Source organism: Rhinoderma darwinii, chromosome 8 (assembly GCF_050947455.1).
Source record: "Rhinoderma darwinii isolate aRhiDar2 chromosome 8, aRhiDar2.hap1, whole genome shotgun sequence".
Classification (NCBI taxonomy): domain Eukaryota; kingdom Metazoa; phylum Chordata; class Amphibia; order Anura; family Rhinodermatidae; genus Rhinoderma; species Rhinoderma darwinii.
The window spans coordinates 33,324,397-33,351,305 of record NC_134694.1 but is presented as its reverse complement, the minus strand read 5'-3'; the positions used below and the strand labels follow the sequence as shown (position 1 = coordinate 33,351,305).

Here is a 26,909-nt window from a genome sequence, read left to right as displayed (position 1 = left end):
TACTAAATGTTGTACAGTCCAATATTGGGGTGATTTCGTGGTCAGACCATGCGTCAATAGATCTTATTCTTGCGGATAAATATAACAGATCCCCAAGTTTTCCGTGGAGACTTAATACCTACTTATTGAACGATAAGGCTGGGTTCACACGTGGCGGAATTTCACTTAAATTCCGCTGCGGACACTCCGCAGCGTTAATCCGCAGCGGAGCCGTTTGTCCATTGACTTACACTTTAATTTAGCGTTCAGTGTTCGTTTAGACGAGGCGTAAAATTCCGCTGCGGAGCATAGGCTGCGGAGCGGAATTTGGTGTCCGCAGCATGCTCTGTCTGTTGCGGAGCAGTGGCGGACTGGTTGCGGACTCATGGCGGAATTTCTCCATTGACTTCAATGGAGATTCTAATTTCCGCAATGAAGTCCGCAGCTGTCATGCACATGTTATGTGTGCTGCGGATCCGTCTTGCTTTTTTAACTTGACATTTCTTCATTCTGGCTGGACCTATGTATTTCTAGGTCTACAGCCAGACTGAGGAAGTCAATGGGGCTCCCGTAATGACGGGAGCGTTGCTAGGAGACGTCAGTAAATAGTCACTGTCCAGGGTGCTGAAAGAGTTAAGCGATCGGCAGTAACTGTTTCTGCACCCGGGACAGTGACTACCGATCCCAATATACATGTATCTGTAAAAAAAAATGAAGTTCATACTTACCGAGAACTCCCTGCTTCTGTCTCCAGTCCGGCCTCCCAGGATGACGTTTCAGTCTAAGTGACGGCTGCAGCCAATCACAGGCTAATAACAGGCTGCAGCGGTCACATGGACTGCCGCGTCATCCAGGGAGATCGGGCTGGATGCCGAAGGAGGGACGCGTCACCAAGACAACGGGCGGTAAGTATGAATTTCTTTGACTTTCACAAGGGAAAGTGCTGTCCCTTCTCTCTATACTGCACTGATAGGGAGAAGGGAAGTACTTTTACCGCAGTCCGCAGCAGCTAGTCCGCATCAATTTACTGCACATTTTGTGCAGATCCGCTGCAGAATCTGCAACGCAGATTCTGTGCGGCATTGATGCGGACAGTTGCGGAGGAAATCCGCCACATGTGGTCATGCCCTTAATCTTTGCAGACTTCAATAGGAAATGCCTTATCAGAAATTTTCTTAATTAATTCCCCTACGGCTTCTTCCCCTGAACTTTTGTGGTGTACCCATAAAGGGTTTGTCCAAGGCCTATTCATACAAGCAGCAGCAAGAGCAAAGCGGGAAAGGACCAAACAAATAGACGCTCTTATTTCTGATATTCATAAACGGGAAAATAGCATGAAGATGTCTCCTTCAGTCGTTTTGAAACAAGAAATTAGAGATCTCAGGGATAAACTACGTTCCTTATATCTTTATGCATATGAGAAAAACCTAAAGAAACTTAAGTGGAATTTTTATGTTCAGGGGGACAGGCCTAGCAAAATTTTAGCCCGCAGAGTTAAACAACACACAGCAAAAACCAAAATACATTATTTAAACTCAGTCAGAGGGCAGAGAATTTATGATCCCCAACAGATAACGGATGAGTTTGCTGAATATTATAGAGCACTGTATAATCTTAGGGAAGATGCTTGCCTCCCTCTTATATCTCAGGAATCTATACAAGCTTTTCTGAGCAAAGTACAGATGCCCCAATTGTCTGAAGTACAACTATCCCAATTGAATGCTCCCATACGAGGGGAAGAATTAAAGAAGATAATTTTAGGTTCCAAACAAAATAAATCCCCCGGACCAGATGGCCTCCCTAATGAATATTTTAAAACGTTTATGGAAACTTTAATTCCATACATGGTAGATACTTTCAATGGAATAGTGTCTCCTCAAGGTCCTCCCTCAGAAATGTTGCAGGCCATTATTGTTACGCTTCCCAAGCCGGGAAAAACTCCAGATTCCCCAGCCAACTTTCGACCCATATCTTTATTAAACAGCGACATTAAATTATTTTCTAAATTGCTAGCTTCTAGACTAAATGATTGTCTACCTTCAGTGATAGCTTTAGATCAAGTTGGGTTCGTTAAAGGAAGACAAGCTAGAGATGGAACTCGTCGGTTTTTAGATTTAATTCAAGTAGCTTCTCAATCTAAGGATGCAATAATTTTTCTTTCCCTGGATGCTGAAAAAGCATTCGATAGGGTACATTGGGGTTTCATGGATGCAGTCCTGGAAAAATTTGCATTTGGATCTTTTATAAAAACAGCAATTCTCTCTTTGTATACCTCCCCTTCAGCAAGGGTTTTGAATTCCGGGTTTATGTCAAGTACATTTCAGATAACTAATGGTACTCGTCAGGGATGTCCATTGTCTCCGCTGATCTTTACTCTTTGCATGGAACCTTTCGCAGAATTGATCCGTACTACTCAGGAGATCTCAGGGATTAAAGTAGGTGCCATGGAGCACAAAATAGGCCTATACGCCGATGACGTGGTTATGACTTGTACTTCCCCCTTGAAGTCCCTGACTGCAGTACTAAAGGTTATCTCCCAATATTCCAGAGTTTCATATTATAAACTAAACATATCCAAGTCGGTAATGTTACCAATTAACATTTTGGATCCCCTGAGGGCAGTTCTATCAAAATTTCAGTTTGCATGGGCAGAAACAGGCATTCCATATTTAGGTATAAAGTTATTTTCATGTCCTTCCCAAATAATCTCTAAAAATTATTCTGCTCTTTTGTTGAATATAAAGGAAGAATGTGAAAGTTTAAATAAGTTCCAATTACCGTGGATAGCCAGGATAAATTTGGTTAAGATGTTCTTACTGCCTAAGATCTTATACTTATGTAGAACCATCCCATTCCTTATACCTGTCTCATTCACTCCACAATTCCAAAATGTTTTGCTTAAATTTATATGGAATCACAAACGTGCAAGAGTTGCAAAGTCACTGCTGTATCGAAGGAATGGGGATGGAGGTTTGGGAGTTCCTGACATTGCTTCCTATAATGTGGCAGCGATAATGGACCAGCTGCGAGAGATGTGGCATGCTTCTCCTAAGCATCTATGGGCTCAAATTGAAGAAGTGCTTGTTCCTCATCACTCTCTCAAAACCCTGATGATAATAGCATATATGGGAGGTCCAGTTCCTCCTCTCCCAATACAATCTATGAAAGACTCCATACAGGTTTGGTCACAGGTAGTGTGTAAACAAAATTGGGTGCATGTCTCCTTACAAAGTATGCCAGTGATTTCTATTCAAGACTTTGTTCCTGCCACTCCAATGTTAGAATGGGAATCAGCTGGGGTGGAGGTTCTTTCTGACTTCTATGACAACGGGGTTTTTAGAACATTTGCAGATTTAGCCGATTCATTTCACATATCTCATAAGAAGTTCTTTCAATATCTCCAAATTCGGCATTTCTTGCAGGGCTTGAAACTTCCCACCCAACCGCCCCAACTCTCTACATTTCATAAGTTTATATTTCAATGGCAGGGTTTTCCGAAAGGCCTCACATTTAGTTATGATTTACTGCTTCATAGAGGGCGGGATTCAAAAGACCCTTATATGCTAAAATGGGAAGGAGAGTTAGGTACTTCATTCTCCTCAGAACAATGGATTAAAGCTGCTAATTGGATCTCCAAGCATTCTAGATGCATAAATCATATGGAGTTAGTTAAAAAAATACATCTTAGGTGGTACTTAACACCTTCCAGATTCTCCCACTTTGGAGGGGGCAGCTCTAATATGTGTTGGAGAGGGTGCGGAAACAAAGGCTCCACATTACATATGTGGTGGACCTGTCCTTCTATTAGCTCTCTATCGAAAGAAGTGTTTCAACTGATCTCTGAGATCTCAGGTATACTTATCTCAGGGTCCCCAGAATTGGCCGTTTTGGACATGGGGTTGGAAGATATACCTCACCAAGTCCGACTGATTTCTCAACATATTCTCATACCTGCAAGAATGTCAATAGCTAAATTGTGGAAGTCTTCCATCCCTCCATCCATATTAGAGGTAATTAGAAGAGTTAACATAGATTGTAGACATGAAACATCCTTCCTCTATTACTTTAACACACCTCATACTAAGGTGGCGGCGTGGGATTTATGGAAAAGCTCAAAATATTATAAATAAGTCATGAATATGTCTGAACAGAGTCACAGTATGTATAGGAATGTCTTTTTTTTTATTACTTTTGTTTTCTGTTTAGTTGATTTTCTGTTATGTTGTTTTGTGCACTCCTTTGTAGGACTTCTCATGTTGAGAACCTTGGGTGCTGAAGCTTGGAGGTATTTTTCCTATGTAATATGTTGAAAAAGCTCAATAAAAATTTCAATGATTAAAAAAAATTAGTTTTACTTTTTTAGATACAGCTGCTTTGTATTCTGTATACAGAGCATCTGTATTTAGTGCTAAATCCCGTTCCTGTCAGGCCTGCGGGACTGACTGACTAAGTTCATATCTTAGATGTGATAGATTACAGGTGAATCCTGTGTGTCAGAGACACGCAGAACCCGCTGACACTGAACCCGTCATATCCACTGGACTGTTGGATTCAGGTCACAGCGAAAGACACAGCTGCTCTGCATAGAGAATACAGAGCAGCTGTATCTCAAAAAGTAAAATAATTTTTTAATAAAGACTAATTAAAAAGTTACACACTGACTGAACTGTTTACATTTTTTAAAAAAGGCAGTCGTAAAAAGGATCCTCATCTCTTGACAACAGTGGAGAGCGGTTACAAAGTGTGTCCCCCACTCTGGAGGACCTATCCTCTCCTGCATTACACAGATAATCCAGTGAATAAGCACTATTTTATGTTTTCTTTCCCCTGTGGTGCAGCAGTTTCCGTAACTCACGTACTGAGCATGCTGTTTCCATAACTGGCATTCACTTCTATGGGAGTTACGAAACATAATTTCGTAATTTCTGACCATGTAATCAGGAAGTGACCCGGGAGATAGCGGGAAAAGAGACGGGTAGTACAGGGTTTAGGAAGCCCCGTTCTAGAGATAGATGCAGTGCATCTATCTGACATTTATGGTATATCCTGTGGATATGCCATAAATGTCCCTGATGGGCAAACCCCTTTAAGCATCGTTTTGGGTATATACAAGTTAGCTGTTAATTCAAAGGACTGATTTTTTGAAAAGGAGGAATGCCATTGTTTTTACACCTATCAAATTTATTAACACAATAAATATGCACACATTGTTATGGGAATGAGAAACCTGATATGTATCGTTTTTTTTTACTGTTTAGCACTTTTTTTTAATAAAAATGATCTAAAAAAATATATCTTTTTTTATTTTATGCTGTTAGTTTTTATAAACTTTTTTTTTCTTTAAATTAGTCTCATTAGGACCCTTTTACCTTTAAACATTTATATATTCTGAAGGTGTGCCCAAACAAGCAATAGAGCTAAACAACGCTGGTAGTCTTTGCTAGGCCCCAGGCTTAAAGGATTAAATGTCCGGGATCAGAGTTTAGGTGCAACAGTTAGCGCACGAGTACAACTGTCAATTGCAGCCATCTTCCTGCCGGTGACTGTGCGGGTACTGCTTCTGTGCCCGCACAATCACTATGACGTATTATTATGTACTCCATTTTTTGCGAACTACCTCCCCCTGAAAACTTATATATGAGTCATTCAGCATGAAAAATATTTTTAAAAACCTCACATAAACAAATCCCACTTTGTAGCTTTGTTAGAATTAGTAATAAAACAAATAAAAACAATAATAATTAGCAGTCGTTTGCACCTAGGGAATTTCCTGACCACATATACAAACCTGAATCCCTTTATTGGACACTGTTTACAGATGGAGCACTTAGTCTGGTGCTTGACAGTCTCAGCCAAGGTCACACGATGTAAAACTGGAAGCCATACTAAAGATTGTGGTTCCAGACTTCCCCATTCCAGAAACTGAGACAACTCCAGATATGATGTTCCATTTCCCTATGAAAAAAGGAAAAACCCTGCAGTCATTTAGGAAATTACATTATGAATTCAATAGAAAAATTTTTTTTAATAAAAAAATTAATACGCATTAAAAAAAAGAAATTCAGGGTTTTTCCCTTGAATCCTTTTCATACTAAAAGTCAAGAAATGCTCTTAATCGCTGTTTTAACCCCTTACCGCAGCAGCCAGTTTTGACCTTACTTAAAAAGCCATATTTCTCAAATCTGATATGTGTCAATATATGTGGCAATAACTTTGGAATGCTTATACTTATCAAACAAATTCTGAGAATGATTTCTTGTGACACATTGTACTTTATGATCATGGTAAATGTTGGTCTATACATTCATTATTTGCGAAAAACACCAAAATGTATCTAAAATTTGCATTTTTCAACATTTGTTTTTCTCTGCTTGTAAGGCAGACAGTAAAACATTTACCATATGTCTACTTAAGAGGCTTAGGACTTTAGCAGCAATTTTTGGGATTTTCAAGAACATTTCCAAAACCTATTTTCTTAGGGACCAATTTAGTTCTGAAGTGGCTTTGAGGGGCCTATGTCACCCTATTCTACAAACTGCACCCTTAGGCTGGGTTCACACGACCTATTTTTAGGCGTAAACAAGGCGTTTTACGCCTCGAATTACGCCTGAAAACACGGCTCAAATACGTCGGCAAACATCTGCCCATTCATTTCAATGGGTTGGCCGACGTACTGTGCCGACGATCTGTCATTTTACGCGTAAAATAACAGCGTCGTCAAAGTGCAGGACACTTCTTGGGACGTAATTTGAGCCGTTTTTCATTGACTTCAATGAAGAACAGCTCCAAATTACGGCCGTAATTGACGCCTCGCAAAACGCGAGTACGAGCAATTATGTCTGAAATGCAGGAGCTGTTTTCTCCTGAAAACAGCTCCGTAATTTCAGCCGTAATTGTCGTTATCGTGTGCACATACCCTTAAAAGTATTCAAAACAGCATTAGAAAGCTTATCTACCCTTTAGACAAATCACAGGAATTAAAGCAAAGTGGAAGTGAAGCTCAAAAGTTTACTTATTTTTCTCAGAAATTTACATTGAATTCATTTTATTCTCTAACACAGACGGTGAAATGCTACTCAAGATTTGTTACCCCGATTCTGCAGTTTTTAGAAATATCCCATACGTGGCCCTAGTGTGCTATTTGACTCAAACACAGGCCTCAGAGAGGAAGGAGCACCTTGTAGATTTTTAGGCCTTCTCTTAATTATAATATTTTTCAGGCACGATTTTAGGTTTGAGGAGGTCTTGAGGTGCCATAATAAACACCCCCCAAAAGACCCCATGAAACTACACCTTCAAGAAATGTATCTACGTGTGTAGTGAGCATTTAAACACTCCCAGATTTATTGCTGAATTATTTGGAATTAGGCAGTAAAAATTAAAAATTACATTTTGTCCAATAAAATGTTGTTTTAGCACAAATGTTTTCATTTACACAAGGAATAAAAGAGAAAAAGCACACACTATTTGTTAAGCAATTTCTTCCACATTAGGAAATACCCTATAAGTGGTCATAAACTGCTGTTTGGACACACGGCATGGCTCAGAAGGAATTCAGAGCCAGTTGGCCTTTGGAGGTTAGATTTTGTTGGAATGGCTTGCAGATTTCCCTTGTTTCAGACTCCCCTGAGCGACTTGCTTTTTGACTTCTTATGACCTGACCTCAGCTGGACTCCTGACTTTTCTTTGCCTTCTGGCTTTTGTTTTTTCCGCACTCTCCCGGTTTGACCCTGCCTGCCTGACTCCGCCTTTTGCGCCCGAACTTGTCCACGGTGCAATTGCTCTGCCTCTCCCTCCGTGTACTTCCCAGGTGACCGTTTGTTATTTCGTACTGTCTCTGTCTTATCTGTTTGTCAGTTTCACTTGTACCAGTATAGGGAACGCCGCCCAGTTGTGCGCTGTCGTTTAGGTCGGGTCGTACAAGTAGGTAGGGCCATAGGTTTGGGAATAACAGGGACCTCACTGTTTACAGTGTATTTGTTCATGACAGAATTACAGACCCTTTTACCTGCTCTTCCCTGTTGTCTGGCTTTGTTTGCCATGGACCCTTTGGTAGTGTTAACAGAGAAAATGCAGGGTTTCATACAATTGGTGCAGGATCTGGCCCAGAGAGTCTACCAGCAGGAGTATGCCCCGCAGGTGGCCGCCCCTGTGTTACCCGTGGCAGCCTAACCTCCCGCACCTGTGCTGGGACCCCAAATCCAGTTACCCGACCTAAATGTCCTAGAGACCGAGGGAGCCGCAGGCAGAAAGTACGTGACAGTAGGGTTTTAATCTCTGGTTTTCTTAATTTTCCCCATGTGTAACAGATAACCCTGAAGTGGAGCTTCTCACTGGGAATTTGAGGGTCATCTGGGACCAGGTCCAGAGTAATCTCAGGGCAGCCCAGGACCACCAGCGGCTTCAAGCCAATAAAAGGCGTTCGGCTAATCCTGATTTCTTGGTGGGAGATCGGCTTTTGGTTATCTTCCAAGAACCTCTGCCTGAGGGTACCCTTCAGAAAGTTCGCCCCTAGGTACATCGGTCCTTATGAAGTCATGGAGAGGATCAACCCGGTCTCCTTCCGCTTAAAATTGCCCCCTCCTTCCGCATCCACGATGTGTTTCATTCCTCCCTTCTTAAAAGATTTGTTCCCCCCCCATCCTTCCCATAGGAAAGGATATGGTCCAGAGGAGAGGACTTGGGTCCCAGTCCGAGATATCCACGCTCGCACCCTTATAAAAAAACTTTCATAAAAAGTTTCCAAATAAACCTGGTTTGAGGGTCCAGTAACCCCTCGTAAAAGGGGGGGTACTGTCACGTACTCTCTGCTTGCGGCTCTCACGATCTCCAGGACATGGAGAGTTACTCGCTCGGGCGTCGCCCGGCCTGGCAGACTGAGGCAGTCTGCAGCCAATAGGAGCTCAAGAGCGTCAGGCCAATCAAAGCCTGGCTGATGTTCCTGAGCTCCTGCCCTCTCCTTATTTAGTTTAGCCTGGGAAAGTTGGCCTTTGTCTGTAATTAGAGTTTCCTTGCCTGGTGCTTCGCCTTGTTTCAGACTCCCCTGAGCGACTTGCTTTTTGACTTCTTGTGACCTGACCTCGACTGGACTCCTAACTTTTCTTTGCCTTCTGACTTTTGTTTTTTCTGCACTCTCCTGGTTTGACCCTGCCTCTCCCTCTGTGTACTTCCCAGGTGACCCTTTGTTATTTCGTACTGTCTCTGTCTTATCTGTTTGTCAGTTTCACTTGTACCAGTATAGGGAACGCCGCCCAGTTGTGCGTCGTCGTTTAGGTCGGGTCGTACAAGTAGGTAGGGACAGAGGTTTGGGAAGAACAGGGACCTCACTGTTTACTGTGTATTTGTTCATGACAACAGGTGTGTCATTGAATTTACTTTACAGAAATTAGCACAGCAGATGGTGCAAAGTAAATTTGCAATTTTTCCACATTTACACTATTTTAATGATCTTTTTGTTGAGTCCAGCTTGTGCGACTCTAGACATACGGTACACAATGTACATTTTTAAGCAGGTTCTCCCGGACACAGAAATGCCATATATGTGGACCCTAACTGCTCTTTGAACACATGGCAGGGCTCAGAAAAGGAGCGCCATTTAGGTTTTGAAGCATGTTTTTTGCTGGATTGGTTTTCGTGCACCATGTTGCATTTGCAGAGCCCCTGAGGTACAATGAATGTTTAAAACCCCCCAGTAAAGATCCCATTTAGTAGTAGTAATTTTTGGGGGGTTTTTAATCTATATCAATAACGTCAGGACATATGTAAATTGTGCAGATTACATCCGGGTATAATGAGGTGAGTTAATAACATGATATGTTTTGTAGCAATCCTTGATGCACAGGCCAGTTTTTCGGGGCAGGATTCAGTGGTAAATAGTATCCTTTCTAATCCCCCTTTTGGAGCACACTCTGCACTGTTTTTCTATCCTTCCCTTCTTTGCAATTTGGGGCTCTTCATTGGGGAAATGTTGGGGAAATGTTGCCTTGATACCTGGTACAGAACAGGCACCATCACTTCTAGAAGTGCTGCCCCCACCTTCCTGGTTTCCAAAGATTAAGGCCTTAATAACCACCTCTTGAAAATTTTCCCATCGTGCCTGCATTATACATTGCCATTTGTACAATGTGCACGGCCACCATTTTGTACCACACCTTCATTTTCCACATGGCACTGTACAGCTTCAGTACAATTCAGTAATCAGAGAGATGAACCCCTCCCATGTACCTATTATATTCTAGTATCCAAACTATCTTGGGGGTCATTGTAGTGGTACCTCATATAGGAACAGGAGTGCTGCCGTTGCCATGAATTTTTCTCAATATATTGACATCCCTCTTGTCCTTATACTTAACCAACAATATTTTCTCGCTGCATAGTGTCCTGCTCTGACCCATTCTGAGTCTTTGGCCAAGCTGTGTTTTAAGGAGGCCTTTCTGTCTTTTGTGCACAGTGCCGCATGCTGAATTCCCTTTACTAGAGAGGCACTTAAAGAGGCTCTGTCACCACATTATAAGTGGCCTATATTGTACATGATGTGATCGGCGCTGTAATCTAGATTACAGCAGTGTTTTTTATATAGAAAAACGATCATTTTTGACGGAGTTATGACCTTTATTAGCTTTATGCTAATGAGTTTCTCAATGGACAACTGGGCGTGTTTTACTATATGGCCAAGTGGGCGTTGTACAGAGGAGTGTATGACGCTGACCAATCAGCGTCATACACTTTTCTCCATTCATTTACTCTGCACATAGAGATATAGCTATATAACGATATAGCTATATCGCTATGTGCAGCCACATATACAAACACTAACATTACTGCAGTGTCCTCACAATGAATATACATTACCTCCAGCCAGGATGTGATGTGTATTCAGAATCCTGACCACTTCTGTAGCGTCTCTGTGATTTACAGCATAGCAGGCGTAGTTTCGCGAGATTACGCAGTAAACTGTCATTCACAGCGAGATCTCGCTGTGCTGTAAAGCACAGAGACGCTACAGAAGTGGTCAGGATTCTGAATACACATCACGTCCTGGCTGGAGGTAATGTATATTCATTATCAGGACACTGCAGTAACGTTAGTGTTTGTGTATGAGGCTGCACATAGCGATATAGCTATATCGCTATCTGCAGAGTAAATGAATGGAGAGAAGTGTATGACACTGATTGGTCAGCGTCATGCACTTCTCTCCACAACGCCCACTTGGTCATATAGTAAAATACGGCCAGTTGTCCATTGACAAACTCATTAGCATAAAGCCAATATAGGTCATAACTCCGTCAAAAATTATCGTTTTTCTATATAAAAAAACACTGCTGTAATCTACATTACAGCGCCGATCACATCATGTACAATATTGGCCACTTATAATGTGGTGACAGAGCCTCTTTAAGGACTGGGATACTGGTACAGAATTTATCCATTTGAAGATAGTAACCCTGGACCTGCAGAGGGTGCACGAAATTCTATATTATTTTCCCACCAACTTCCAAGAAGGGGTGGGGGCATTCTAGGGGTTCAATCCTGGAGTTCTTCCCTTCATAAACCCTAAACCTGTGAGTGTAACTTCGCAGTGCATGTATACTTTAATTCCATTCTTTGCCCTTATACTGAGCAAGTATTGGCGGAAAATAAGCCTTCCTTTAAAGTTTACAAGAGACTTGTTTACAGAAATGTTCTTTTCGAGGTGCATGCTTGTGCAAAATTGTTGCTTAAATGATCAAGGACTGGCCTAAATTTAAAAAGATGGTCAAATGTGGGGTCTTCTCGGTTAGGACACTACAAATTATCATTGTAATGCAAAAATTTCAGAACTGATTCAAAGCGTCTCCAGGTCACAGCCATGCGGTAAATTGGGGGTGTTGTACAAATATCTGTACTCCAATTTCGCCTAATGTCTGGCTTTTTTAATAGCTCAATATATAGCATAAGTCCCTAAAATGTTATCATCACCGCTACATCTATGGAGTTAACCCAACATATGATGAAATCAGGTTTTAGGCGAAAAACTGTAGAGTGTATAAATTAGTTTAGAACACCATTAAATTTACTAAAATCTTGAAACATATCACAATTTATTTTTACCTTCTCCGGAAAACCTTTTTCTACTATATCTCCTAATACAATATTGCCTACTGGACAAAAATAATAGCGGATGTCACATTAGCAGATATCTTATTATCTTACAAAGTGCAGCAAAATATATTCCTTCTGCCATGTAGTGGGAGCTTATAGAATAACTTATAGGATATACATCTCTCCACACAGAGGCTGCCTCATAGGAAACACTTGGGATCACTCATGCCCCATATGTCTAATGCCTCATGACCTGGCCAACCAAAAGTTCTGATAACAAATTAGCCTTTGTCAGTACCAATTTACGACATATTTGCTCAGACACACTATCCTACATTCTCTTCGGTCTTCTCCCTCAGGATACTCAAATCTCACGTAAAAGTGCGAAAAATTATTGTTTTTCGTATCGGCAGCAGATCGTAAAACAAATCTGCATAACTGAATCTCCCCTTCTCCCCCCCCCACTACTCGAGTGTTTCTTGAAAAAGTATCCTTCTATTTAGAAAGGATTTGCTAGAATTCTCTTTATGTAATGAACAAAGGGTAAAACTATTTTCTCTACTGTGGGGCAAATTTATACGCTTCCCGCTCACAATAAGACAGAATTGAAGCAATGCCTTGGTTCCATCACGTGGGATGTTGAAAAACAACTTATCAATACAGCAACTTATCAATACAGACCGACTGCAGCCCTGATTTGGAGAACCTACACTTTTCCTTGATGGGGTACCAAATTTCATGTTGGTGTCCGGATGTCCAGAATCCCCTCTCCTCCACCTTTTAATTTTTCTTCCCCCTCTCTCCCTTTTTCTCTACAATTCCAGATTAGGAGGCAAAGTCTAGTTTTTACAACTAGCCTTTGTATTTCTACCTCTTTTGACATATATATCACTTATTTTTTATGTACTGATTATATGACTCCATGATGTCTCACTGACTGGACATGTTGACCTGGTACCTTTATCCCCTACCCGAATTTCTCTTTGATTATCTTTATGGAAAATAATAAAAACATTGAATTTTTATTATTTTTTAAAACAAAATACAGTGAAAAAGACCTTAAAAAATATAATTTCGCAAACTGAAATCCTGAGCTACCAATTCAAAAAGGAATCTGAGGCTCATAATTCTCGGGGGGTGGACCCACAAGGTTCATTTATCTATAATGCTATTTATTACTCAAAAGAAAAACAGTAGTGCAACAAATATACTGCAGTAAACTCATACAAAAACTGTAAAACTAGGGTATGAAATATTTAATGTACAAGCTTCAGTAGAAAAAAAGAAACTAAACGTCCGTCACTAACTGATGCTAATTGTAATGCTATATACTACTATAATAAACTGTAGTCTAACAAATGCACTACAGCAAAATTATACCAAAAAATTTGTGAAATATATATATACACGCTATATGGAAAAAAGTATTGCGACACCTAGACATTACACCAGCGGGAGTTTTTTTTTATTACATCCCATTCTAAATCCATAGGCATTAATATGGAGTTGGTCCCCCCATCGCAGCTAAAACAGCTTTAACTTTTCAGAAAAGGCTTTCTACAAGATTTTGGAGGATGTCTGTCAGACTGCTAGATAGAGAAGGGTGATTCGTCACTCCACAGAACACGTTTACACTGCCCTATAGTCCAGTTGCGGCATGTTTTACACCACTCTATCCGACGCTTGGTAATGCCCCCCATAGATGCCCTTCACAGAGTGTAATGTGCCCATAACTGCCCCCACACAGTATAATGCCCACATAAGTGCCCTCCACACAGTATAATGCCCCTATAACTGCCATCCACAGTATAATGCCCCCATAACTGCCAACCAAACAGTAGAATGCCCCATATAACTGCCATCCACACAGTAGAATGCAACCCATAACTGCGCTCCACAAAGTTAAATGTCTCATAACTGCCATCCACACAGTATAATGCCCCCATAACTGCCCTCCACACTGTATAATGCCCCATAACTTCCCCGCCCCAGTAGCTGCCTTATGGTCCCCTGCTCTACCATTGGATTCAACTGTATCTGCATCCTGAAGATGCAGATACAGTTTAATCGGGAAAAAATAATTAATAAAACCAAAATGCGCAAGATGACGTTAGTTAATTGCGCTGAATGTCAGTTTTTTTTTTCAGTTTAATCCTTTTTAGAGAAGATTGGTTAATGCCTTATGGGTCATTTTTTTTATTCATAATTTTTCAATCCCTTCCCGACATTGGTTGTAACTGTATGTCATGAGCGACAAGGTGTTCCAGCAACATGTCGTACAGTTACGACAAGATGATGGCATGGGCTCAGAAGCTGAACCCACTCCATCATCCATGGATATCAGCTGTATATAACAGCTGAAATACTGCTGTAACGGCATTAATCCCTTAGATGCTGTGGTCAAAAGCAATTGTGGGGGTGCCAATAGCTGCTAGGGCAACCAGAAGCGCAACAATAATCTCCTGGTATGCCAAGTATGGAAGTCTATCAGGCCCCACCAAGGGGGAGCCTAATAGACTGGCTATCAGTGTGAAGGTAGTATTACACCGGCCAATTTTGGTGCAATGAGCGCCGATCAATGAGATAGCTCGTTACTCCGATCGCTCGTCCCCATACATTTGAATCATGTCGGCACAGGGAGATGTGCTGCCGACAACGATAATATATTTCACTTTTAAAGTGATACAATCAGCAGATAAACGAGTGTTTGCTCGTTCCTCTGCTGATAACTGCCCTGTTTACATAGTTTGCCCGATAATTGGCCAGTGTAAAAGTGCGTTAAAGGGGCTCTGTCACCAGATTATAAATGCTCTATCTCCTACATAATCGGATTGGCGCTGTAATGTAGATAACAGCAGTGGTTTTTATTTTGAAAAACGATCATTTTTGAGCAAGTTATGAGCTAGTTTAGATTTATGCTAATGAGTTTCTCAATGGACAACTGGGCGTGTTTTTACTTTTTACCAACTGGGTGTTGTACAGAGGTGTGTATGAGGCTGACCAATCAGTGACTAATCAGTGTCCTACACTTCTCATTGTTCCAGCCCAGCACAGTGTGATTGTGCAGTGAAAGAAGCTGGGCTGGAACAATGAGAAGTGTATGACACCGATTAGTCACTGATTGGTCAGCCTCATACACTCCTCCAATGCATGTCTAGTGCAATGTATTAGAATAGCAATCAGACAGTTGGACCTTCCACTTCCCTACTGGGACTAAAAAAAAAGTAAACAATTTTTTATTTATCAAGTCCCTTATTAAAAACAATGGCAGAATTGCAATTTTTTTGGTCACCTTGCCTTCAAAATTAAAAAGTTATGGTTCTCAGAAAGGTTCCAAGGATTCACAAAAAATACCGTTTTGTTTTTACAAAAAAGTAATTTTATTGTGCAAAAAGTTGAAAAACATAGAAAACTATATAAATTTGTTATCGCCAAAGACTTACTCACCCTCAGAATAAAGCTAACATGTCATTTATTACGCACTGTGAATGCTGTTTAAAAAAAATCAACTAAAAAATTAAGCCACAATTGCTACTTATTATGCCCTGATGTACTCAGCCCAGGTTACATAAGCCCCCACATTATAAACTGAAATACCAGTTAAACTCCAAACAAATTTCCCAACAAGCAAATTCTGTGCTCCAAAAGCCAAATGGCGCTCTCTCCCTTCTGAGCCCTACACTGTGCCCAAACGGCACTTTACTCACATATAAGGCATCGCCAAATTAGGGAGAGCTTTTTTAACAATTTTTGGGGTGTGTGTTTCCAGTGGCACAACATATTTGCCACTGAATTGGCATGTCTGTGGAAAAAATTTGCAGCACATTCATTTCTGCAAAACACCTGTGGGGTCAAAATGCTCATTACACTCCTTGATAAATGCATTGAGGGGTGTAGTCACTTCTTATCTGTTTCTTTTATTATTTTACTTCGGGGCCTCTGCAATTGTGAACAACTACTGTGTAAATCACTAAAATAGGCAAATTTACATGGTACTCTTTCACTCCCAAGCCCTGTCGTATGTCCAGGCAAAAGATAAGGGCCACATGTAGGGTGTTTCCAAAACCAGAAAACACAGCATAGTAATCAGACAGCTATTTTTTCATGGTGGCACCAGCTGGGTACAACATATTGGACTCTGAAATGGCATATCTACGGAAAAATTTCCATTTTCACTCTGCAACATCCACTGCACACTCATTTCTGGAAAATACCTGCGGGGTAAACATACTACAGCCCTAGGTGAATGCCTTGAGGGGTGTAGCTTCTAAAAGGTCACTTCTGGGGGGTTTCCATTGTATTGGTCCCATAGGCGCCTTAGCAAATGCAACATGGCACCCAGAAACCAATCCAGCAAAATCTGCACTCCAAAAGCCAAATGGCGGACAGCGCAGTGGAATTCCGCAGCAGCCGTTTTTTACATTTCTACAGTTCAGACTTTGCAAAAAATAACTGCGCGGAAATTAGGCTGCGGTGCATATTTTTCCCTCCGCAGCATGCTCATTACATTGCGGAGAAGAAGCCGAATTTCACTGCGGATTTCAGCCTTTGCAATGCAAAAACTGAAATCTGTGGCAAGTCCGCTGTGATATCTGCAACGTCTGAATTACCTGTCAAATATGCAAATGTTGGTGCAGATTCGAAACTTTAAATATAAGAAGAGACTGCCAAAAGCAATATAGACACGTTTTTTCCCAACTACTTGCTATAATAGAATAGTTAAATTATAAAAAAAAATCTTTATTTGTAATGGAATAGGGATAAACAACAAAGAATTGAAAACTACAATGTATGCTGGTAAATATAAACATCAATATTCCTATAACGCATAAAAGGTAATAGTGACCCAATGCAAGTGATTAGCACTGATCATCAAGACTGTACTGAATTGTGCACTAGTCAGCTCCAGTTAACATTGCTCTAAAAGGATAACTAATATGCCCCCCCCCCCCCCCAAATGTTTCGCCGCAGATGCAGCGTCCTCAGGGGTTTAGGGGCATATACTTTTGCCACCACAAGACCTCTTCAAACCTGACATGGTGCCTAAAATATAATCTAATAATGAGGAGGACTAAAAATACACTAGGTGCTCCTTTGCTTCTGAGACCTGTTTGACTCCAGTAGCATACTAGGGCCACATTGGGATATTTCTAAAAACGGAAGAATCTGGGCAATATTGAGTTGTGTTTCTCTGTAAACACTTGCTGTGTTACAGAAAAAAAATAGATTACAATTGAATTTATGCAAAAAAAAAATTACATGTGTAAATGTCCCCTCCACTTAGCTTTAAATCCTGTGAAACGCATAAAAGGGTTAAGAAACTTTTTAAATGCTGTTTTGAATACTTTGAGGGTGCTGTTTTTAAAATAGGGTAATTTATGGGTGTTTCTAATATATAAACCCCTCAAAACAGATACTTAAAATTTCAAAAAAATGATAATATTTTGCAAATTTTCTCACATTTTGGTGTATTTCACAAATAAACACACAGTCTTGTCCTTGTCTGCCGAGAGCTGAAGAGTGAGTGAGAGCGTGAGCGCACACACTCTTCTCTCTCTAGTTCATGCTGTGGCACTGTCGGTATCAGATTGGACAGTGTCAATGTTACACGCCCCCTTGCCATTACACGCCCCATTGACAGTTCAGGGGGTAATTTAAATTTCGGGTGCCAAATATAACGGCACCGATATCTAAACAACGGAGGAGGGTAGGAAAAATTTTTAAACTTACCCAGGGTTTGTGCAGCCCTGCCCATTACATGCTGCACTCAGCTGCATATGTATGGGGAGGTGAAAGGTTTTCTTTAACACAGGAGGAAGTACAGCTGCGTCTGAGCAAAATAAATATTGATAAATCACCTGGCCCAGACTTCATCCACGAGTATTAAGGGAATTGAGCTCCGTAATGGACACACCATTGTATCTCATCTTTCCCAGACTCTCTTGTAACAGTAATCAGTGCCACAGGATTGGAGGACAGCTGATGTTGTACCAATATTTGAGAAGGGTAAGAAGGTGGAACCAAGTAAAGACTGTCCAGTAAGTTTGACATCTGTGGTATGTAAAATATTTGAGGGTATTCTAAGAGATGAACTGCAGCAGTATATAGCGAAGAATAGTCTAATAACTGATAACCAGCATGGATTCATGAAAAACAGATCGTGCCTAGCCAACATGCTCGGTTTCTATGAGGATGTAAGTGCAAATCTGGATGTTGGTCATGTGGCTGATGTAATTTATTTGGATTTTGCAAAAGCATTTGATACTGTTCCACACAACAGTCTTGTTCTGAAACTACAGACACAGGGACTGGGGGAACATGTATGCAAGTGGGTAAAGGATTGGTTAAGGGACAGAAAAAAAAGTTGTTATAAATGGAACTTACTCAATATGGGCTGAAGTCAGCAGCGGGGTACCACAAGGATCGGTGTTAGGCCCAATTATTTTTAATCTCTTTATTAATGACCTTGTGGATGGGATTGATACAAGGTGTTAGTTTTTTCTGACGATACAAAACTTTGTAGGATACGTAGAACTCAACTTGACTATAAAATATTACAGAAAGACCTAAATAAGTTGGCAGCATGGGCAAAAACATGGCAGATTAATTTTTTGGTTGATAAATGTAAAGTAATGCACGCAATAATAGCATTAAATATGCATTAAATAGAATAAAACTGGGGATAACGGAACAAGAGAAGGACCTGGGTATTCTGGTAACAGATAAGCTAAGCAGCACTCAATGTCAAGCAGCAGCTGCAAAAGCAAATAGGATGTTAGGATGTATAAAAAGAGAGATAAAAACCTGTGATTCAAATGTAATATTACCCCTCTATAAATCCCTTGTAAGGCCACATCTTGAATATGGAATTCAGTTTTGGGCTCCACATTGTAACAAGGATGTAGAAGAACTGGAGAGGGTTTGAAGGCGGGCGACTAGATTATTAAATGGGATGGGAGGTGTTGCTTACCATGAAAGGCTAGAGAAATTTAGCGTGTTTGACTTGGGAAAAAAGATACAGGTGATTTTGTTAACATGTATAAAAAATATATGTTTGGTAAATACAAAGAACTAGCACATGTGTTCTTTTCAAGGACTACAAAGGACCAGGGGACATTCATTGCATGTGGAAGAAAGTAGTTTCAGACATCAATATAGGAAAGGGTTCTTTAGGGTAGGTTCACACAGAGTTTTTTGCAGGAAATTTGAGGCAGATTTCGCTCTGCCTGCACGCCGATTTACATAGCGGGCAAAAAACTCTGCGAAATACGCTTTCTCTGCCTCTCATTGATGTCAATGGGAGGTCAGAGAGGTAAATGCCCCGAAGATAGGGCATGTCGCTACTTTTTCCCTCAAGATGGTTTTTCTGACAAATGGCATTGAGGGTTATAATTAATCAAGCAATGAATGACGGGTAATTTATTGAGAGAGGTTGAACTTGATGGACCTGTGTCTTTTTTCAACTTATGTAACTATTCTATGTAATCTCAGAATCGCTTGGATAGGTGACAACATTCCAAAGTTATCACCACATAAAGTGACACATGTCAGATTTGAAAAATAAGGCTCTGTCAGGAAGGTCAAAACTGATTGCAGTGGTAAGGGGTTAAACCCTCCTCTGGATCAAAAGTTGCAGAACAAAGTTCTATAACTTTTCCTATCTCTTCCCTTTCTCCCATTCCTTGATGGACATATGTCTTTTTTTAACTGTTCGAACAATGTAACTATGTACTTTGCCTACAGATTACATGGGATACAGAGTAGTGAACTTATACACTTTAACACATCCACTGTTTGTGTCAGGGATCATTACGATGTATATTGTTTGCAAAAATATTATCCTCACACATATATATATACATTTCAGTTCTTTGTGTAATATACTGATATATAACAAGTTCTTTGTTCATGACGGACACGCCTATGGAGACACCGCCCCTGGAATGAAAGAGGAATGCACATAAGAACTTACAGCTGAGGAGCTGATGGGGCTTAAAGAGGCTCTGTCACCAGATTTTGCAACCCCTATCTGCTATTGCAGCAGATCGGCGCTGCAATGTAGATTACAGTAACGTTTTTATTTTTAAAAAACGAGCATTTTTGGCCAAGTTATGACCATTTTTGTAGTTATGCAAATGAGGCTTGCAAAAGTCCAAGTGGGCGTGTTTAAAAGTAAAAGTCCAAGTGGGCGTGTATTATGTGCGTACATCGGGGCGTGTTTACTACTTTTACTAGCTGGGCGCTCTGAAGAGAAGTATCATCCACTTCTCTTCAGAACGCCCAGCTTCTGACAGTGCAGATCTGTGACGTCACTCACAGGTCCTGCATCGTGTCGGCCACATCGGCACCAGAGGCTACAGTTGATTCTGCAGCAGCATCAGCGTTTGCAGGTAAGTAGCTACATCGACTTACCTGCTAATGCCGATGCTGCTGCAGAATCATCTGTAGCCTCTGGTGCCGATGTGTCCTCGCTCGTCTGACACGATGCAGGACCTGTGAGTGACATCACAGATCTGCACTGCCAGAAGCTGGGCGTTCTGAAGAGAAGTGGATGATACTTCTCTTCAGAGCGCCCAGCTAGTAAAAGTAGTAAAAACGCCCCGATGTACGCACATAATACACGCCCACTTGGACTTTTACTAGCCTCATTTGCATAACTACAAAAATGGTCATAACTTGGCCAAAAATGCTCGTTTTTAAAAAATAAAAACGTTACTGTAATCTACATTGCAGCGCCTATTTGCTGCAATAGCAGATAGGGGTTGCAAAATCTGGTGACAGAGCCTCTTTAAGCACGTCCCACATCTCTAGGGAGGGGGCATGTGTCTTTCTCTGTGTTTCTTTGTTCTGAATAAAGTTAGTTGACTTCCTGTCCTATCTGAGGAAAGCTGTGTACCAACATCTCTCTGGCTGGTTTACTTCTTTCCAGGCATGCCTTCAGCTTTCAATTTACAGAGGTGGTTATTCGGTGTGAAATAACAGGGAGAAGGAAGCTACCCTGAAATTCGGACCTGACATTTGCACTCAATAAACCCAATGAAAATACAATGAAATAAAACAATTAATACTGAGCAGGCATGTGCAGGGTTCATATCTGCTGTCAGGGTGCAGAACTTTACAATACTAATAAGCTGAGAAAAATGGGATTCTTATCTATACTGCCATGCTACTACAGTGGCTATGCGCCTTCACTGACAAGCAGGGAACAGAGGATCAGTGTAACGTCCGCGGTCGCAGACTCATATCATCCTGCAGACGTTGTTTACATTTTATATGCCCTTCCCCTCCTCTATATCACCCTGTCAGCAGTTTTGAGGTCTCAAAACTGCTGATAGGTTCCCTTTAAGGTTTTTTCAAGTATTCTCAGGTACTTTTAACTTTACTCTAAATGATGATTGTGACTTATTTATGTTTTTCATTCAGCTTAACCCCTTAATGACCGGGCCATTTTGCACGTTAATGACCAAGGATTATTTTTTGTTTTTTCATGGTCGCATTCCAAGAGTCGTAACTGTTTTTGTATTCCGTCTATATAGCCGTATAAGGGCTTGTTTTTTGCGGGACGAGTTGTATTTTGTAATTGTACCATTTTTAGATGCTTATAATATATCGATTAACTTTTATTAACTTTATTTTAGGAGAGAATTGAAAATAAGCAGCTATTCCAGCATTGATTTTCACGTTACAAATTTACGCCGTTTACTATGCAGCGTAAATAACATGTTCACTTTATTCTATGGGTCGGCACGATTATGGGGATACCAAATATGTAAGGGTTTTATATGTTTTCCTACGTTTGCACAATAAAAAGCCTTTTAGAAAAAAATTACTTGTTTTTGCATCGCCGCATTCCAAGAGCCGTAAGGTTTTTATTTTTCCGTCGATGTGGTCGTATGTGGGCTTGATTTTTGCGGGCCAATGTGTAGTTTTCATTAGTACTATTTTGGGGTACATAGGACTTATAGATTAATTTTTATTTATTTTTTTATGGGGGGAATGGGAGAAAAGAGAGAATTTTGCCGTTGTTTTTTGCGGTTTTTTTGGACGCCGTTCATCCGGCGGTTTAATTAATGTGTTCATTTTATTTTTCAAGACGTTACGATCGTGGGGATACCATATATGTGTATGTGTGATCTGTTTTGACACTTTTACTAAATAAAACCACTTTTTGGGCAAAAAAAGTCGTTTTATTTGATTTTCACTGTAATTATTATTTTATTTTTTTTCACCAACTTTATTTAACTGATTGACATTTTTTTTTTTAGTCCCACCAGGGGACTTCACCATGCGATGTGCCGATCGCATATATAATGCTTTGGTATACTTAGTATACCAATGCATTATTGCAATCTGTTAGGTCATGCCTCCGGCATCGCCTAACAGGCAGATGCTGAAGGCAGAGCTGGGGGTCTTTGTTAGACCCCCGCTGCCATGGAAACCCGACGGCGACCCGCGATTTCTTTTCGGGGGCGCCGATGGGGTGACAGAGGGAGCTCCCTCCCTCTGTCAAACACATTAGATGCCGCTGTCACTATTGACAGCGGCATTTAATGGGTTAAACTGCCGGAATCGGAGCGCGTGGGTACAGTGTCAGTACCCGCGCCATCACAGGACGGATATATCCGTCCTCCTGCGCGAACTAGCAGCTGCAGAGGACGGATATATCCGTCCTTCGGCGTTAAGAGGTTAAACTTGAATGTTGTTAGTGATCCCCCTCTAACTTTTACTTTCTGTCTTCCCTGTATTCCTCACAAAATTGTAAATCTCATATTACTGAGTTCTGTGTTATCTGATCTGTTTAACTTCCTTGCCTTTGTATGGTCTTTTGAGTCCTCTTTCTTTTTAAAAGATAGAGAAGTTTATTAAAAAAAATATCTCATTATATAGAGAAAAACTCAGTGTATGAATAAAGAATGGTCCAATTATTTTTTCAGGTATTGTGAGATTTTTAATAGCTAAAAATAACTTTCAATACTAAAACCATTAAAGTGTAGCTAAACGTTTGACAAACTTCTGACATGTCATAGTGACATGTCAGAAGTTTGGATTGGTGGGGATCCGAGAATGGAGACCCTCACCAATCGCTAGAGCGCTTCAGCTGCTTTGTTCTAAACTTCTGACATGTTTAGCTACACTTTCAGCCGTAACCATCATCACATATTGGAGTTGGAAAAAATACAAAGAAGAGCAACGAAGCTAATAAGGGGCATGGAGAATCTAAGTTATGAGGAAAGATTAAAAGAATTAAACCTATTTAGCTTTGAAAAAAGACGACTAAGGGGGGACATGATTAACTTATATAAATATATGAATGGCACGTACAAAAAATATGGTGAAATCCTGTTCCATGTAAAACCCCCTCAAAAAACAAGGGGGCACTCCCTCCATCTGGAAAAAGAAAGGTTCAACCTGCAGAGGCGACAAGCCTTCTTCAGTCTGGGTTCACACGACCTATTTTCAGACGTAAACGAGGCGTATTATGCCTCGTTTTACGTCTGAAATTAGGGCTACAATACGTCGGCAAACATCTGCCCATTCATTTGAATGGGTTTGCCGACGTACTGTGCAGACGACCTGTAATTTACGCGTCGTCGTTTGACAGCTGTCAAACGACGACGCGTAAATGGATTGCCTCGGCAAAGAAGTGCAGGACACTTCTTTGCCACGTAATTTGAGCTGTTCTTCATTGAACTCAATGAAGCACAGCTCAAGATTTACGAGCGTCTCAGACGGCTCGCAAAATGCGAGGAGGAGCATTTACGTGTGAAACGAGGCAGCTGTTAACAGTCTGTCTTTTCACACGTAAATGCCTCTCATCGTGTGAACATACCCTTACTGTGAGAACTGTGAATCTATGGAATAGTCTACCGCAGGAGTTGGTCACAGCAGGGACAGTAGATGGCTTTAAAAAAGGCTTAGATAATTTCCTAGAACAAAAAAATATTAGCTCCTATGTGTAGAAATGTTTTACTTCCCCTTTCCCATCCCTTGGTTGAACTTGATGGACATGTAATATAACCATATTATATACTCCATAAGCTTTTATTGGTTCTCTCCTATTCCATTCTGCATTTACTAGCATTTTTTTTGCACAAAACCCACTAATAGTTCTTTCTTTCTTTTTACTTTACTAGGAGTCCCGGATCACTAAAAATAATAATAATAATAATAATGAAGCTAGAAATTAAATGTGCACTTTAACACTTACAAATCGAAAACAGCTCTTGACACTGGGTTCAACATTACTTCCTCCAAAAGCTGCAACCTCTCCTAGTTGACGGGGTATCTGAATAGCTTCATGTAGTAGAAGGCCAAGTTGCTTTTGATCACAAGTTGCATCTGGTCCAGCTACTTGTGAAAATAAATCTGCGGAAAACAAACTTTGTTTTAGAGTAATAATAATAATAATAATAATAATAATGTCAGACGATTATAAAAGAAGGTCATAAGTATTGATTTAAAACAATGCTTAAAGGGTGTTTGTCAAAAGATTTTGCACTACCAAATGGCTGACACCACTAGGTAGATATTGGGTAACGGATTAGGGACATACAGTGCCTTGCATAAGTATTTACCCACTTGGTGTTTTACGAACTTTTTATACAATATGCCTACCACTTTGAAGGTGCAAAATATATTATACTGATACAAAAAAAATTAGACAAATAAGAGAAATTAAACGTGCTGCAGACATTTTTTGTTTTTTCATTTTAGTTTTTTCCTCTTCACTTTCCAAAAACCAACTCTTTGATTTTTTACCTCTAGACACTGTTCACTCCACACTAGTTTATTCCATAATCACTAGATAAAACATGATTTTCAAATACATCAATAAAATCGATAAGCTGCCTTTCATCGATGTTTATAGATTTTATTGATGTATTTGAAAATCATGTTTTATCTCGTGAATATGGATTAAACTATTGTGGAGTGAACAGTGTCTAGAGGTGTTGCACTATATTTCTTTGTTTCCACGCAGGAAATATAGGTCCTTATATATAGGTCCAGGAAAATCGGCGTCGGGAGACCGGCACCTTCTCTGTAGGACTACAGGAATAAGAAGAACTATCTACACCTACACTGGATAGTGGTTTATCCATTGCATATAGACTGGGAGAGAGAGTTTTCTTTCCTGATAACACGTTGGACTGCCTATTCAGTGCCGTTTGAGCAGTGAATTGTATGTGTTTTTCTGTATAGTTTAGGGTGTTACGGATTTCACCCTGTATTCTTTACCTGCTCCGGTCTGAAAGTAATCTGTTTTGAGCAATAGGGCCAAGGAATATATATTGTGTACTGATGTTTAAAGTTGGTTGTTGTTTTTTTCAATAACCCAACCCTGATCTAGACTACTCCATAACTTTGTCTCTGACCTGTTTGGAGAGCTCCTTGGTCTTCATGTTTTTGATTAGTGGTGTTCCAGACTCACGGTCCTTTCAAAACAGGTGTATTTATACTGACATCATGTGACACTTTGATTGCACACAGGGGGGCCATATTTAAGCTCACTTTTGACATCAATTGGTTTTAACAGACTTTATTTAGGGTTTCATAGTCGAATACATGTGCACTTGTATTTTTTTAACAAGGATTTTTTTTTTCATACCACTGTAACAATTTAGACTATTTTGTCAGGTCCATTACAAAAAATCAAATTTAAATTACATTTTAATTCCTAGTTGTAATGCAACAAAACAAGAAAAACATCAAGGCGGGTGAATAGTTTCGCAAGGCACTGTATCAGTGTTGAAGATGTTACTGCTTGCATCAGTGTAAAAAATAAGTTTTGTTCTGACAGGCAAGTGTCCGCCAAGTCAGAACATGTACTCCATCCCCTCAACAGCATAGCGTAGAGAAAGTGTTGGAGCACTAGATGCCGGACACTTCCTGGCTTGGCGGACACTCACACAGAAGAATAAAACTTACTTTTTACACTGATGCAAGCAGTAACACTCGTTTGTTCCTAATTTGTTACCCGATAGGAACCTAGTGGTGTCAGCTGTTTGATAGTGACAAGCCTCCTGACAGACTGTCTTTAAGGGAATTGCATGGCTTAGAAAACTCATTTTCTAGTACCCTATTGGGGAATTCTGAGTTAATGGTGGGAAGACCCACATTCAGCACCTACAGTTGCTGAAAAAGTAAGTCACTCCTTTGGAATTACCTTGATTTCTGCACTGATTACTAATAAAACTTGGTCTGATCACAATTATAGACAAACACAATCTAACTAAACTAATAACACACAATCTGTTGTACATGTATTTTATTGAACACATTGTGTAAACATCCACAGCGCACAGAGAAAAAGTAAGTGAACTCTTGAATATAATACCCTGTATGGCCCCTTTAGCAGTAATAACGTACACCAAACATTTCCTGTAGCTGCGTATAAAATGAGGAGGAATTTTAGACCACTCCTCCTTGCAAATGTATTTTACTTCATCAATATTTCTGGGATGCCCTGTATTAACAAACCTTTTCAGGTCATGCCACATCATCTCGATAGGGTTAAGGTCAAGGTTCCGACTTGGCAATTACAAAACACAAATCTTGTTTTTCAACCATTCTTCTTGTTGCATTACCCAACGTCTATTCAACTTGATGTCATGGACAGCTGCCCTACCATTCTCCTGTAAAATGTTTTAAACACCTTTTGAATTCTTTGTTCCCTCAATGATAATAAGGCGTTTAGGCCCTGAAGCAGCAAACCATGATGCCCTCTCCTCCATAGTTGGGATGAGGTTTTGGTGTTGGTGTACAGTGTGTTCTTTTTCCTCCAAAGATAGTGTTGGACAATTGTGTTAAATAGTTCCATTTCTATCTTTCAGAACATTTTCCGAGAAGCA

At 40.4% G+C, this 26,909-nt stretch overlaps 1 protein-coding gene across 4 annotated transcripts in view; it reads right to left on the bottom strand.

Moving 5' to 3' along the window:
- DRP2 (dystrophin related protein 2) overlaps positions 1–26,909 on the bottom strand; it is a 311,219-nt gene that overhangs the window by 111,808 nt on the left and 172,502 nt on the right. For all 4 annotated transcript variants that reach the window (XM_075835576.1, XM_075835579.1, XM_075835580.1 and 1 more), the window contains 2 exons: positions 24,269–24,426; positions 5,768–5,934 (listed from right to left, as the gene is read on the bottom strand). In XM_075835576.1, coding sequence (XP_075691691.1) covers positions 5,768–5,934; positions 24,269–24,426 — 325 coding nt within the window. The remainder of the gene's footprint in view (positions 1–5,767; positions 5,935–24,268; positions 24,427–26,909) is intronic.